At 38.7% G+C, this 14,533-nt stretch overlaps 1 protein-coding gene across 2 annotated transcripts in view; it reads left to right on the top strand.

Annotated features, from left to right (window-relative positions):
* The window catches only part of LOC124254762 (transmembrane protein 245-like), a 33,593-nt gene that overhangs the window by 14,085 nt on the left and 4,975 nt on the right, over positions 1 to 14,533 (top strand). The window contains exons 9-16 of one of the 2 annotated variants that reach the window (XM_046688613.1): positions 118 to 216; positions 5,594 to 5,746; positions 6,906 to 7,028; positions 7,630 to 7,772; positions 8,677 to 8,777; positions 9,359 to 9,533; positions 10,174 to 10,337; positions 12,379 to 12,439. In XM_046688613.1, coding sequence (XP_046544569.1) covers positions 118 to 216; positions 5,594 to 5,746; positions 6,906 to 7,028; positions 7,630 to 7,772; positions 8,677 to 8,777; positions 9,359 to 9,533; positions 10,174 to 10,337; positions 12,379 to 12,439 — 1,019 coding nt within the window. The remainder of the gene's footprint in view (positions 1 to 117; positions 217 to 5,593; positions 5,747 to 6,905; positions 7,029 to 7,629; positions 7,773 to 8,676; positions 8,778 to 9,358; positions 9,534 to 10,173; positions 10,338 to 12,378; positions 12,440 to 14,533) is intronic. The other variant, XM_046688614.1, reaches the window with a different exon arrangement.

Below are 14,533 nucleotides of genomic sequence, written 5' to 3'. Positions count from 1 at the left end.
CTTGTCATTTCCTATACTTCATGTGAACAATTTATCTACATTAAATCTCATTCTTCATTTGCTATATATCTACATGGCAAATTCACCAGCAGTAGCCACCCTGTCCTCCTTCTGTAGGTTCATAGCCTGGTTGATACTGAAGGACAGAACAACACAGAGTTGGAGGTCCGCGTCCTGGAAGTGTGGGATCAGCTCTACCAAGGCTGGTTTGCCAAGGTCAGGAATCACTCACTCACTTTGTTATGACTGCATGGGGATATCTGCAAGCTTCATAGCAAACCAGTTTGTCAGATTCAGTTTTGAGCATATTTTCTTATTTAATTTCTATGATTATGTTCGAAAATATGTTTTCATAGTGAATTGTTATATACCTTTTATGTTTTGCCTTTGATCATTCCTTTGCATAAAAGTTTGCTTCCTGTTTCTTTGTATCAGCATTGTCCATATGAAGGAATCGTAATAAAATACTGAATAATATGATGAAATTTTTGAGAAACATATATCAATTTGTTGGTAGCCTTTGGCAAATGTATTTTTTCTCTATCTTCAGGACATTTAACTGAATCAACAAAAATCCCTCACAGATTTTATACTTCTTGCACTTTGTCACTGATTAGTGTTACCATGGTTACCTTGTTGGAGACAATAAGTTAATTTCTTGGATTTTTTTTTTTCAAATTTCTTGATCTGAGAAGCATGTGTATATTGTAATTTTATTTGTCTAATTTCTATTTTCATTATTTTCCTTAATTATATATATCTTTGTTTGAATAATTTTCCTGTATCTTGTAGTGCTGATATAATCAAACTTTTTTTAAGTTATATTTGAAATTATATTTGGTAATAGTCTCCATAGTAATCCTTTACCAACACAAGTCATTACCATGGTTACATGATGTTATTATGCACAGAATTCTAGCCAATCACAAGCCTCTTGGAGTGTATTCCTCTCTGGGATAAAGGATTTGCCTATCTACTATAACCTCCCCACGAAGGTAGAAGTATTGCCTCCCGTCCCCATCAGTATTTCTCTTGGTGGTGGCAGTATGCTGTGGTTGATGCATCGCTGATGTGGAGGTTGTACCGCATGGGATTATGGGATAGGTTGGAAGTGGAATCGTGGGCCGATTTCCTCAAATGATTGATTAAATTTGGTGCCATTAAGGCACAAACTATTTTTGAGTTTGTTGTATGAGATTCTAATGCCAATCTGTGCCAATTTTTCTTTGACCAATTAAGACAATATTTGAAAAGTTTCACGAAGGTAATTGTGATTATTACCTGATATATCTGTTAGGTTTTGGGGACCATTTGATATTCAGGGACATGGAGCTTAGAATTGTTATTTATTAAGTGATATATTTTTGTGGTTAAAATTGTTCTCTGGGGAAACATTTTGGATGTCCCAAAAAGAGAATTGTTGTAATTCCTTAAGGAATTGTTAGTCTGTCCTGTTATGATAAAATATTCATACACTATTCATGCTATAGTCATACAATACAATTAACATGTGAAAGTTGTTTAAATTTAATTGTTTAAATAAAATAGAAACAGTTGGTTTGGAGGAAACAGCAACACAGATCGCTACAATAGTGCATAAAATTAGGTTTGCTTGTTTTATATCATATGATGAAACATTTCTTAATTTACATTTGAGGAAATTAGTTAAACTGTTATGGGTGGGCATCCTCGATAATCTCCAGGGTATACGTTCCGATAAATCTCCATTATACCCTGGATGCATCTACGTCTCGAGCTGATGATTTTATTACCTCCCTTTGCTGGCTCCGCATTCTCACAGTAGCCAATCAGATAAGCCGCCGTTAGAACCGAGCATGCCACTATCAACAAAGATAGCGGTCGCAGCCCCGAAAGTTTGTTCGCAGTGCGACTCAGATTTTGGGGAAAAACATACAGACAAATTGACAGGTCTGAAATCTTAAAAAATATACGCAAGAATTCTTTCTACCTCTTTCAGAGTACTTCTGCAACAATATATTATTGTGTTGCCAAGTTTAATCGGTTAGATAATTTAAAAAGCGAAATTGGTACGCTCAACTTCCCAGCGTAGACACCTGATTGGATAAATAGCCAACCAAGGGAGGTAATAAAATCATCGGCTCGAGCCTTAGATGCATCCAGGGTATAGTGGAGATTTATCGGAACGTATACCCTGGAGATTATCGAGGATGATGGGTAGGTTGTGTATGCCTTTTTGTATCCGTGTACATACGCTGCGTGAATTTGGATGTTCTGACTGTGTGGTACTTGTGCTTATCTTTTCTTCAACATGATGTGTCTGTGTCTTAATATCTAACTTCTACCCTATCACCACTGATAGGATAACCCTAAAGATAACCTGAAGATTACCCATGATAGATCCCACAATGTGATGGCCCATGGTAATCCACGGTAGATAGGTAATGAATACCAGATGCGGTGTGTTGTCATGTGCAAAGAGCACAGGTCGCAAAACAATTGAAGTTAAGCAGTGCTGGTCATGGAGAGTACTTGGGTAGGTGACCATCCTAAGAATTTTTAGGATTTCAATCCTGCCCCACAACAAAATACAGGTGACACATATGTGGTCTCACCTTAGGAAAATGGTGAAAAATATTGCCTCTGTTCACCAGCAGTGAATTCGGGCTACCAGTCAAATTGCCCCAGCTACAAAATGCCCCAGCAAATTTGGTCAAAATGCCCCGGACTTGGTCAAATTGCCTCCTTCTTTACAAAAGCATTAATAACATTCGCAATAATTGGTATTACAGTGTTGTCTATATTTGAATATTCCTTTGCTCTAATGAGTTTACTAATGGAACATTTATCAGAAATATTATTTCCTAATAACATTATATGAAGAATATAATTTCAAAGTTGACAAAAAGTATGCATTTATGGCATATATGTCATCAATTTAAATAAATTTGGACTTTTGACTACCCCCGTGTGGCAATTTGACCAAATTTGCGGGGGAATTTTGTAGCTGGGGTAATTTATCTGGTATCTGTGAAGGGGTACCCAGTGGGATGAGGTTGTCTTATTATTGTTTACCTTCCAGCGCCTCACAGGCAGCTTGGGTTGTAGGGCACACTGATCCACTGACCGAGGCATTAACGTTAGTGCTTTGAGCATACATCTTGTGTATAGAAGCACACACTTTACTATTTTATATGTCAGGGGAGATCACTCTCAGTCATTACTGTAACTATCTGTATGGGAGTAGTACTGTATTCTACATGAATATTGTCGAATATTGTTGACACCACCATATATGAACACTGTATGCAATCTTAAATACAACTCAGCAATCTAATCAAAGGATATTCGAACATGTTCCCCCTGTAACAGTGAAATACATAAATCTCTGTGGTATATTTTCTACATGTAATTTTCAGTTGTTTTTTTTATTTCATTGTGAACTGAATGCTTATTTAACCAGGATACCGTTGTACAAAGCAACAAGCTAAGACTACCTTAAGCCTGTGTTAAGGTATGGGAGTTACGATCACCTTAGCGCTAAGACTACCTTAAGTCTGTGTTAAGGTATGGGAGTTGCGATCACCTTAGTGCTAAGACTACCTTAAGTCTGTGTTAAGGTATGAGAGTTACGGTCACCTTAGTGCTAAGACTACCTTAAGTCTGTGTTAAGGTATGGGAGTTACGATCACCCTAGCGCTAAGACTACCTTAAGTCTGTGTTAAGGTATGGGAGTTACGGTCACCTTAGCACTAAGACTGCCTTAAGTCTGTGTTAAGGTATGGGAGTTACGATTACCTTAGTGCTAAGTCTACCTTAAGTCTGTGTTAAGGTATGGGAGTTACGATCACCTCAGCCCTAAGACTACCTTAAGTCTGTGTTAAGGTATGGGAGTTGCGGTCACCTTAGCTCTAAGACTGCCTTAAGTCTGTGTTAAGGTATGGGAGTTACGATCACCTTAGTGCTAAGTCTACCTTAAGTCTGTGTTAAGGTATGGGAGTTACGATCACCTCAGCGCTAAGACTACCTTAAGTCTGTGTAAAGGTATGGGAGTTACGATCACCTCAGCGCTAAGACTGCCTTAAGTCTGTGTTAAGGTATGGGAGTTACGATCACCTTAGTGCTAAGACTACCTAAAGTCTGTGTTAAGGTATGGGAGTTACGATCACCTCAACACTAAGACTACCTTAAGTCTGTGTTAAGGTATGGGAGTTACGATCACCTTAGTGCTAAGTCTACCTTAAGTCTGTGTTAAGGTATGGGAGTTACGATCACCTCAGCACTAAGACTACCTTAAGTCTGTGTTAAGGTATGGGAGTTACGATCACCTTAGCCCTAAGACTACCTTATGTCTGTGTTAAGGTATGGGAGTTACGATCACCTCAGCGCTAAGACTACCTTAAGTCTTTGTTAAGGTATGGGAGTTATGATCACCTTAGCGCTAAGACTACTTTAAGTCTGTGTTAAGGTATGGGAGTTACGACCACCTTAGCTCTAAGACTACCTTAAGTCTGTGTAAAGTATGGGAGTTACGATCACCTCAGCGCTAAGACTACCTTAAGTCTGTGTTAAGGTATGGGAGTTACGATCACCTTAGTGCTAAGACTACCTAAAGTCTGTGTTAAGGTATGGGAGTTACGATCACCTTAGGGCTAAAACTACCTTAAGTCTGTGTTAAGGTATGGGAGTTACGATCACCTCAGCACGCTTTGTACAACAGGCATCAGTCATACAACCATTAACATGATTTCTCCCAAGCATTTTCATTTTCCTTGTTTTGTAACATATATTGTCAATGAGGTGACATGGTAGCCTTCATGTTGCAGTATTCATTTGTCACATTGAAAAACCAGGTTACATTCTTCACAACCTTCTGTGACACTGCTGGAATATATCTATTAAAGAGTGATGTAAAATCATAATCACTCTATTGTCATATCTATTTTATTTTTCGGTCTTTCTGTTTGTCTTTTATCCTCATTTTCCTTTCTTTCTTTCTCTTTATTTCTGATCAGTTAACATCTTTTCTTGCAATTACTAACACTGAGATATGCTAAATGATGAGAACAGAGTTGCCTCCCTTAGACATTTGTGGATCCTGTGGTCATAGGGTTGGGTTCCTTTCCTAGGTTTGACTTGATTCTGGTTCTGAATCGAGATCTTAAGTGTACCAAACTTCTTTAGGGAGTTATCTAGTGTCCAGGTTCATATTTGTAACATTTAGCAGCCTATTATTACACGCATAGCTTGCTGGGGTATTATCAAGACATTCACAACATGTTTACTTCAAAGAGGTTATCATTTGCTTGAAACTTAACTGAACCAACTATTTTCATCCAAGAGTAGCATAAGGTCAAGAGGAATGTACCATAAATATTCTGACTGCTGATACATTGTCATGGTACAGTTTGCGATAAAGTTATGATTTACAAGTGTATCATGATACTAACTATACCTTTTATGCTAACAGCTCTGATGGTAAAATATTTCATTCTATATGTGGACTATGGTAAACCAGTGTTAAAGTATAGACGTTGTGGTCAGTTTTCAGCATGTTCTAGATTATCGTTCCCGCATCAATACAGTCGTTCATGTTCCTGCTTCTGTATTCCAGAACACCACCCAAGTGGCACGGCCTAGTTCCCCCGGGTTTCCGGACGTCACCAACATGACTGCCATGTGGGAAATGGTATCCCAGGGCAACGGATTGTTCAACGTGGGCAGTCTTGTGTCTTTCGCGCAGGATAATGTTGGCACTTTTATGTCTGTGAGTTGACAATGGACTTCAATATACACAGAATTGATACACACTGAAGGGGGCAGTTAAAACTTGACTTGACCTTATGTCGGTGGTCTGTGTCCATTCGTCTGTTAACAGTGACCCTTACAATCATGTCCTTCATCACCCAATATCAATATTATACCAGGGCTCCAGATAAGGGCCGTATCGGCGTCTGTACGGATAACAAGTATACATATATACATACGGTAGGAAATAATTTAGAAAACGTGGAACATACGCACCACAGCAATGGTGTACGGTCTTAGAATCATTTATAGACGTATTTATCTAAAGAAGTATTGTTTTATTGCTTATTGACCTGTTTACACAAGAGTAGCAATGTTATGTGCATATATGAAATGAAACACAAGATTACCGATACTTCATTAAATTCCATTCAATACTCTAAATGTACTCTTAAGTTTTTCCAGTACTCCTATATTGAACAGATAAGGAGTATGTACTCCTGATGTTGAAAAATTATCAGAAGCCCTGTTATATATACACATCACTATCACTGTCATTGTCTACAACAAATACCCTTTATATGAGGAAACCTTTGTTTAAACGTTTTGGGAACATCGGAAAATATTTTTTGATCAAGCAGAATTGCTTTGATATAGCCAGGGTATAGGTGCTAGATGGCTTCAGTTATATATTTCTAGGATTGTAATACAAGATTTATTATTTTGTATGTTGCATCAATAACACAATCCATTAAATGATCGTGTTGTCCTGCATTGTCAGCACTGTGGTCTAATGTCTGCACTCTTTTTGTATCGACCCGTGAAGGTCCGGGTTAGAATATTGATCTTCGGCAACCCATGCTTGTCGTAAGAGGCGACTAACGGGATCGGGTGGTCAGGCTCGCTGACTTGGTTGACACATGTCATCGGTTCCCAGTTACGCAGATCGATGCTCATGCTTTTGATCACTGGATTGTCTGGTCCAGACTCGATTATTTACAGACAGCCGCCATATAGCTGGAATATTGCTGAGTGTGGCGTAAAACTAAACTCACTCACTCTTTTGTATCAAAATATGGATGGCTTAGTACATGTTTAATGGCCTCAGAACATATGAATGTTTAATGACATTTCACTTCTCAACTAATATCTGCATTGTCCATGGTGACTGTATTTAGGTCTTCGAATCTCTCTGGCTGGTGATCAAGTCCAACATGGACCTTATGATGAGCATCGTCACCGCCATCTTGTCCATGGTTCTTGGAGGAGGAACAGCCATCTTGAATTTCATCATCTCAGCTGTGAGTTTGAAGTATTTTCTAATAAACACTGACTGAATTAGAGACAAGGGCCATGTTCTAAATGCAACACCGATACTTCTGATCATCGACACCCCTAGTGAACCAGAAACTCATGTCAGTGTGTAGGTCAAGGTGTGGAATTAGGCCCAACATTGTTGCAAATCTTTTCGGTGGACCAGTGGATAGAGGGTCTGCCTGTAGACTGAAAGCCAGGATGATCAATCCCCTGATCATGTTATAGTATAAATTTCTTAAAGATAGTACCAGTGGTTGCACATAGCCATAAGGGATACAGCACAATATTGGGATATCTATGATGAACTGTTTTATTACATCTTATCAAGCCAGCATTATGACGGTATATCTGTCAAGTCCATGCAGCCACATGTTTGCATCGCATGTGCACATCCCCGACCCTCTAGAGGTTGGGCCAGCATTATATATCTGTCACAGTCCATGCACATCGCCAGAGGTTGGGCCAGCATATATATGCAGCCACATATATGCACGTATATATGTGCATCAGTTCTGTGTAACTTATCAATGTAATAAATAACCAACATCTGCTGAATTACTAATGATAGATGTGTGATTGTTCCAGATCTTGTTTCTGACGACCCTGTTCTACCTGCTGGCGTCGAGCGGTAACCAGTACAAACCCCTGGAGTGGTTCTCCAGCATGAGCCCCGCAGGATCCCAGGCAGGGGGCAGCAAGATGGGCGGGGCTGTAGAGGAAGCAATCAGGTAGATATCACAGGCTCTCAGGAGGGGGTAGCAAGATGGGTGGGGTAGTAGAGGAGGCAATCAGGTAGATGTCACAGGCTCCCAGGCAGGGGGCAGCAAGATGGGCGGGGCTGTAGAGGAGGCAATCAGGTAGATATCACAGGCTCCCAGGCAGGGGGCAGCAAGATGGGCGGGGCTGTAGAGGAGGCAATCAGGTAGATATCACAGGCTCCCAGGCAGGGGGCAGCAAGATGGGTGGTGCTGTAGAGGAGGCAATCAGGTAGATGTCACAGGCTCCCAGGCAGGGGGCAGCAAGATGGGCGGGGCTGTAGAGGAGGCAATCAGGTAGATATCACAGGCTCTCAGGAGGGGGTAGCAAGATGGGTGGGGGTGGTAGAGGAGGCAATCAGGTAGATATCACAGGCTCCCAGGAGGGGCAGCAAGATAGAAGAAGGTGCTTGCTTAGAGGAGGCAATAAGGTAGATATCACAGGCTCTCAGGATGTGGGCGAAGATCTGGGTGCGGCAATGTTTCTTCCAGGAGAAGTCACCATCTTGTAAACCAAATAGCGATTGGAGGTCTGGATAAGAAATGGTCTTCAGTCAACCTATGCTTGTCAATCACTAGATTGACTCGATTATTGACAGATCGTGATTGGATGGTTAGGCGTTAACTAACTTGGATACATATATGATTATATTTTGAACAGGTACAACATGTTTTGTAACTATAAAACCAAACATGTCCGATTACTGTTTTGACTCGCCCCGATTATGTACTGTTGTAATTTTGCTGACTGGCGACAATCAGCATTCACTCACTAACCCTCAGGTTGAAAACTACACAAAGGCATTGTGATTTAAATTAGTGTTGTCCTAAACATTCAAATTGTTACAACCAATGATAGCTACGTTTTCCCTTCCAGTGGAGTGTTCATGGCTTCACTGAAGATGGCTTCCTTCTATGGCTTGTTCACCTGGCTCACACACCTGGTATTTGGAGTTAACATCGTCTTCATACCGTCAGGTGAGACAACACTGTTGTCATGGATACAAGTTCTTCGTGCTTGCATTAAATCTGAGATTTTTCTAGAATTGTTAAAAGTATCCCTGGCAAGCAGCATTAAAAAAATTGCATTCTGTTCAAAATTCGATTTTTGTAAAACTCATGCACCTTGTTCATAAGTGTCAGAATCTTGGATGTGACCTAGAACCCCATTTGACCTCAACTCATTGGTTTTCACTGATATTGCTTAGCCATCCTCAATGGTCAGCTAAACCTGTGAAGGTCCGGGTTAGAATATTGATCTTCAGTAACCCATGCTTGTTGTAAGAGGCAACAAACGGGATCGGGTGGTCAGGCTCGCTGACTTGGTTGACACATGTCATCAGTTCCCCATTGTGCAGATCGATGCTCATGCTGTTGATCACTGGATTGTCTGGTCTAGACTTGATTATTTACAGACCACCACCACATAGCTGGAATATTCCTGAGTGTGGCGTAAAACTAAACCAATTAACTCCCTCACTCAATGGTCAGCTACAGTATACACCATCATGTCCATGAAATATGGAACATCCTGTTGAAGTTCTGGTTGTCATCTTCAGCTCTGGCAGCCATCTTTGGTGCCATCCCATTTGTCGGCACCTACTGGGCTGCCTTCCCTGCGATGCTGGAGCTGTGGCTGGGTCAAGGTCAAGGTCTCTTGGCGATCTTACTCTTCATCGTGCACATGCTGCCAGCCTATGTTGTAGACACCGCCATCTATAGTGAGATCAAGGGGTGAGAGTAATTTTCAATCTGCTTAGAAAATATATGCCTTGGTGAAGCTTTGGATTAAACTTTTGTGACATATTTTTAGATCTGCAAATTTCTCCTATTTATTTAACATTCAACAATATTTTCGGGTTTGGTTAAACGTTGGTTAGACGTTTGTAAAAAATGGAGGAGGCGATATTTAGAAATACTTTAGACAATTTTACTGTTTTGTGACTTATTATCATTACGGCATTCTGACCAAAACAAACTGAAGGGAATACACTAAGCACTGTCTACCATCAGTAGGCAATGGCAGGTGCTTGGGGACAATATATTGATGGGAGCTTGGTAATTTGGTCATGTGGAGATGAAAATTAGATAGTACAATTATTATTATTTTCTGGACTTCTGTTTTAGTTCAGTCAATTATTTCTGTTTTTCAACATTTCAACCCTTGACTTTCAATTTGTGAATTCAGCTTCTTAGATAGTAGAGGTGCATTTTGTTATTTGGCATTTTAAATGGTAAGAGCTAGTTAGAGCAAGTAGGCTTAGAGTACATGCTGGGTGGTAGATTCCCTGATCTCTGTTAGTTCTGATGCCATCATGACAAGGCTGGAATAGAACTTATTCCCTCACTCATGCCATGTGTGTGTTTTGTTCAGCGGCCACCCGTTCATGACCGGCTTGGCCATCGCTGGAGGAATGTACTGCCTGGGTCTAGAGGGCGCCATTATCGGCCCCATTGTGCTGTGCTTCCTGGTCGTCATCGTCAACATCTACGGCACCATGATGCAGCCTGACCCCACCACTCCACAGGGCGGACCACGTAAGTTCAAGGGTCACTTCGGGTTCGCCACTTGCACTTTGGGTGTGTGTCATGGCATTGGTGCTTGAACAAACCCCATTCCGCAGAATTCCTATTCCTGCAACATTTTGATATTAATAGAAAGATATTGTCTTCATGTAAATAATAATGTTTATGAATGAAGTTAACAATGTTGGTATCCAAGGTTACTGCATGATATATTAGTACTACAATAACAGCTACTAATGTATGCCCCACTAAACACTGTGACACTGTGTGTGATTTACATTAAACTGTATGCCAACACTACGTTCACATTTTCAGTTCTAGGACTAACAGCCATTTTAGAGTGAGAATGTAAGACTTAATCATGCACTCTGAAGTCAGAGTCAGACATAGACATATCAGAATCACGAGATCAAAGAATACGCAGGAAAATCTAACTTATACACTGTGATCAACATATGTTCTTGCTGTTTATCAAATTCCTATTGACAATTTTGCTATACTTGCTTAAGCCATTACATGATTGCCTATTCTATTGGGTGCAGTAAAAAGTTCAAAATGGCTGACAAAGCTGACATGGGAAGTTAATCTATAAACTTTGTTGAGATTAATCATTTTTTCTCAAGTCTGAAAATCAAAACTGGTTAAGTGTTTCCATCTGTGATAAAAAATGGTAATGTTGTTTGTCCTCTCAGAATGTTATTGAACTTAGAAGAGCAGATGCGATAATTTTAAACACTGATTCCTGGAAATGTGGTGAATCTTTTGGTAAAGCATATATTATAAAAATTATAAATTGTTAAAAACCCTGTAGTTTAAATTCATATATAAAAGGTAATATATTTCATCACGCTTAATTAGGATTACTTTTTCATTAAGCAATATGACTTATTTCATATCAGTAAAACCAGTATTGTGAAAGAAATTCGCTTTTGAATGACACTGCAGCCGAGCTTGTCTATGTCTGACTTCTAGATCTAGGATGCTGTATGTTGTCTGTTGATTGGTCTGTTATTGTGTTACTATGGTAACCTGGCATGGGAACCCCTAAAGTGTCTGGATTGAGAATGGTGTAGGAATAGTGAAGAAGTTCTTCAAGTAAAACAAATGTTACCCATGTAAACACTGCGTTGTTCAATATGTCAGTAGCCATGATTGTGTCTGTGTGTCTGTGTTTTCAATGTAGTTTCAAGTATTTATTTTTTAATTCATAAAAATAAAATTTATTGTAAATGTCAATACTTAGGGATTTCATGGTAAGGAACAGTATTAACCAGTTTCTATTCCACAAATGTATAAATGACCTTTAAAGAATTTTTTAGCTAAATAATTCAGTGAATATGGATCAAAAACTTAATTACCGAGGTCTGAATGTACTTGTGTTTTCGAAATGTAAAGATTGAGGCATGATATTAAAGGAACAATCATAATATATGCTTTCTTACATAAAATTTAAACACATATATATAATTATGAACAGCAATTTTGTATTCAGTTTTGGGGGGGGGCCAATTGCATTTCACATTAGGACAAAACAAATGATAATTTATCTGTCAGAAATCAACCTAATTATTTTCTAAGTAATAGAAAACTTACTGATATAACTACTTGGTCAAAAGGCTTATTCAGAGGGTCCACTGGAAACTGGAGTATCGGCTTTGAGAATCCATGTTGTCTGTGTATGAAGCCTTTGATTGAATAACATGTATACAACTGGAAATATGATTATGCTTTTTTAACATTATTTTGTAATTAGGAAAATATAGATGAGACAGTATACAGCTTTTTGTCTGTGACCAATACTATTTTGTCAAACATGTGATTAATTTGCTGCAGCTAAATCTGAAAATGTGTTTTGCATACCAGTAATGATAAAGTTTAATGGACACACACATATCACAAAAAGATATATTTCTATGGTTCTGTAAAGCATAATGGGAGTCTAATCATTTAGTTTATGTATAGAAGATATATATTTTGTGTCTAATGTTGTTGTTTATTAGATAATCAGATGGAATGTTTGTCAATATTTGACCTGTGTTTGTTTATATACCAGGAGTAGCATTTCGCCACCCAATGATTCAAAGCAGGAATGCTTCCCAGTGGAATGTTAAACGGTGAACTATACATATTAACCACTGGGCTTTATCCTTGCACATCAGGGTGCAGTTCCACAAAGTTATCTAGCGCTAAGATGATCAGAATTCCTTTAGATCTACATAAGCTGATGATCACTTTGTGGAGTGGAGCCCTGTGCGTAGATTACCCTATGTCCATAGCAGTCACATATACGTCACCGTCATCATCGATATTGTCATCACTGCTCGTCATCATGCATCCATGACACCTAGCCTACATTTCCAAGACCAGCTGATGATTATAGTGTCCCAAACAATCACCTATGGATTAAATTATGAACCATGTAGCTCTCCAGTTGTGTGAGGTGCGATTAAAATTGTATAATCTTTTCATATATTCTACCTCAAAAGACTTTTGATTTTACTCCTCTGTCTTAAATTTTAAATATTGAGTGGATGGCTTTTTAGCATGTTTAATATTTAGTGGCAAAGTACTTTGGTGTGATAAAAAACGAAAAATCACCCATCTTGCTGTTCTGTCAAAAAGGGAAGTAACTGTGGATGTGTGGACATATAAGAGTTATCTCCCTTTTCATTTCTTTGTTTTTTGTGGATGACTACAATTAAGTGCTACACAATGCTACATTTATGTTACCTGTAGTCCTATTCCCAGGATATAGATGTGACATGATAATTTCAGGGGTTCAAAAATCCCATCGCCCGACGCCCGGGACAAGTCAGTTTTCATTTCGGGCAATCAAATAATGGTATCTTACTTGTCCGTGGGCTACTAGATAATTTCCACTTATGGTTTCAAACTGCTTGGATTTAATTTCATATCTGCTCAAAATGTAGCTTTTAAATTTCACGAATGATGATAAAGTAGAGTTATCTTTCTTTGCTATTTATCACTTTTCAATAAATTGTCCAGTAAACATTAACATCAAATACCATGTTGATTTATTCTTTCATAATTACATCATCATGATTATGTCATAAAATCAGGGCAAGTGGAAAATTTGTCAGGACAAGTTACTTTCTTAAAGTCACTTGCCCTGTGGCAAGTGGCTTTTAAAATAATTTTGAACCCCTGAATAATGCTAGGTTTCATGGTTGGATGACACACAATTTGGACATCAGAGCTTGACTAAGGCTCACAAAATCCGACAAAGACAATCTGACATATGTTCTAGTATAAAGTATATATGGCTGATATGGTGTGTGAAGTCCCGCCTGTCTTCACCCGCTGTCTGTTCCTGCCTCCAGGGGTCACTGCTGTCTGCACGAAGTCATTGGATGCATATTGAAGTGCATCGTATATGTATTCATCACGTGTGTCCCGACCTAGACGGGGTCATGTTTCCTTTCCCTGCAGTATTGAATGTATTTAGTGTCCTGTGTCCGTGTAGACTATATAGGGATTGGTCATCTAGTATCTAGCATAATCCTGAAATAACTTAACTATCAGGGTCATATGATTGAGATGGTCATAAAAAAATGATTTTTTTTTTTGTAACTAGTGTTTTTGGTTCACAAGGGGAATTAAAGGGCCTAATCCTGAAAAATTTACTATCAGGGTGACAATATTTGGATGGGCATAAAAATAAAGACTTTTTGTGTAACTAGTATTTTTGTTCAAAAGGGGAATAGAAGGGCCATTGTCACTGAAAAATTTCTGGTCAAAATTTTTAAAACATATATCCTAAACATTTCACAATAAGTCTCATTGTTCATTGTTTTCTAACCTCAGATTATGATTCTACTGTTTAAAGGTGTAACACAAATTGTATCAACATTGTCGGAGGTCAGTTCAAAATGACCACATTAATGACACATCAACAGGGGTCATACATCTTGGGCACAAATAATTGATAATATAGATAAGAATTTCCCCTTATTTTATACCTGAATCTGTATTACCATGATTATATTACGTCTACGTAATGTATTGATATTGGATAAAACCTGAGAACAATTTTGGCAATTTCACATGATCATAAACATGTAACTTGTGTAATGCTGTGAACCTATCATCAGGAGTTTACGAGATCAGGGCACTAAAAACATCAAGTATATCAGCTTTGTAATATTAGATTTCCATTATAAGGGGAGTGTTCAAACTAGAAGTGACTT

This window comes from Haliotis rubra, unplaced genomic scaffold, assembly GCF_003918875.1.
Source record: "Haliotis rubra isolate DU_JTF1 unplaced genomic scaffold, ASM391887v1 Scf580, whole genome shotgun sequence".
In the NCBI taxonomy this organism is placed as follows: domain Eukaryota; kingdom Metazoa; phylum Mollusca; class Gastropoda; order Lepetellida; family Haliotidae; genus Haliotis; species Haliotis rubra.
This window is presented reverse-complemented; position numbering and strand designations above follow the sequence as displayed.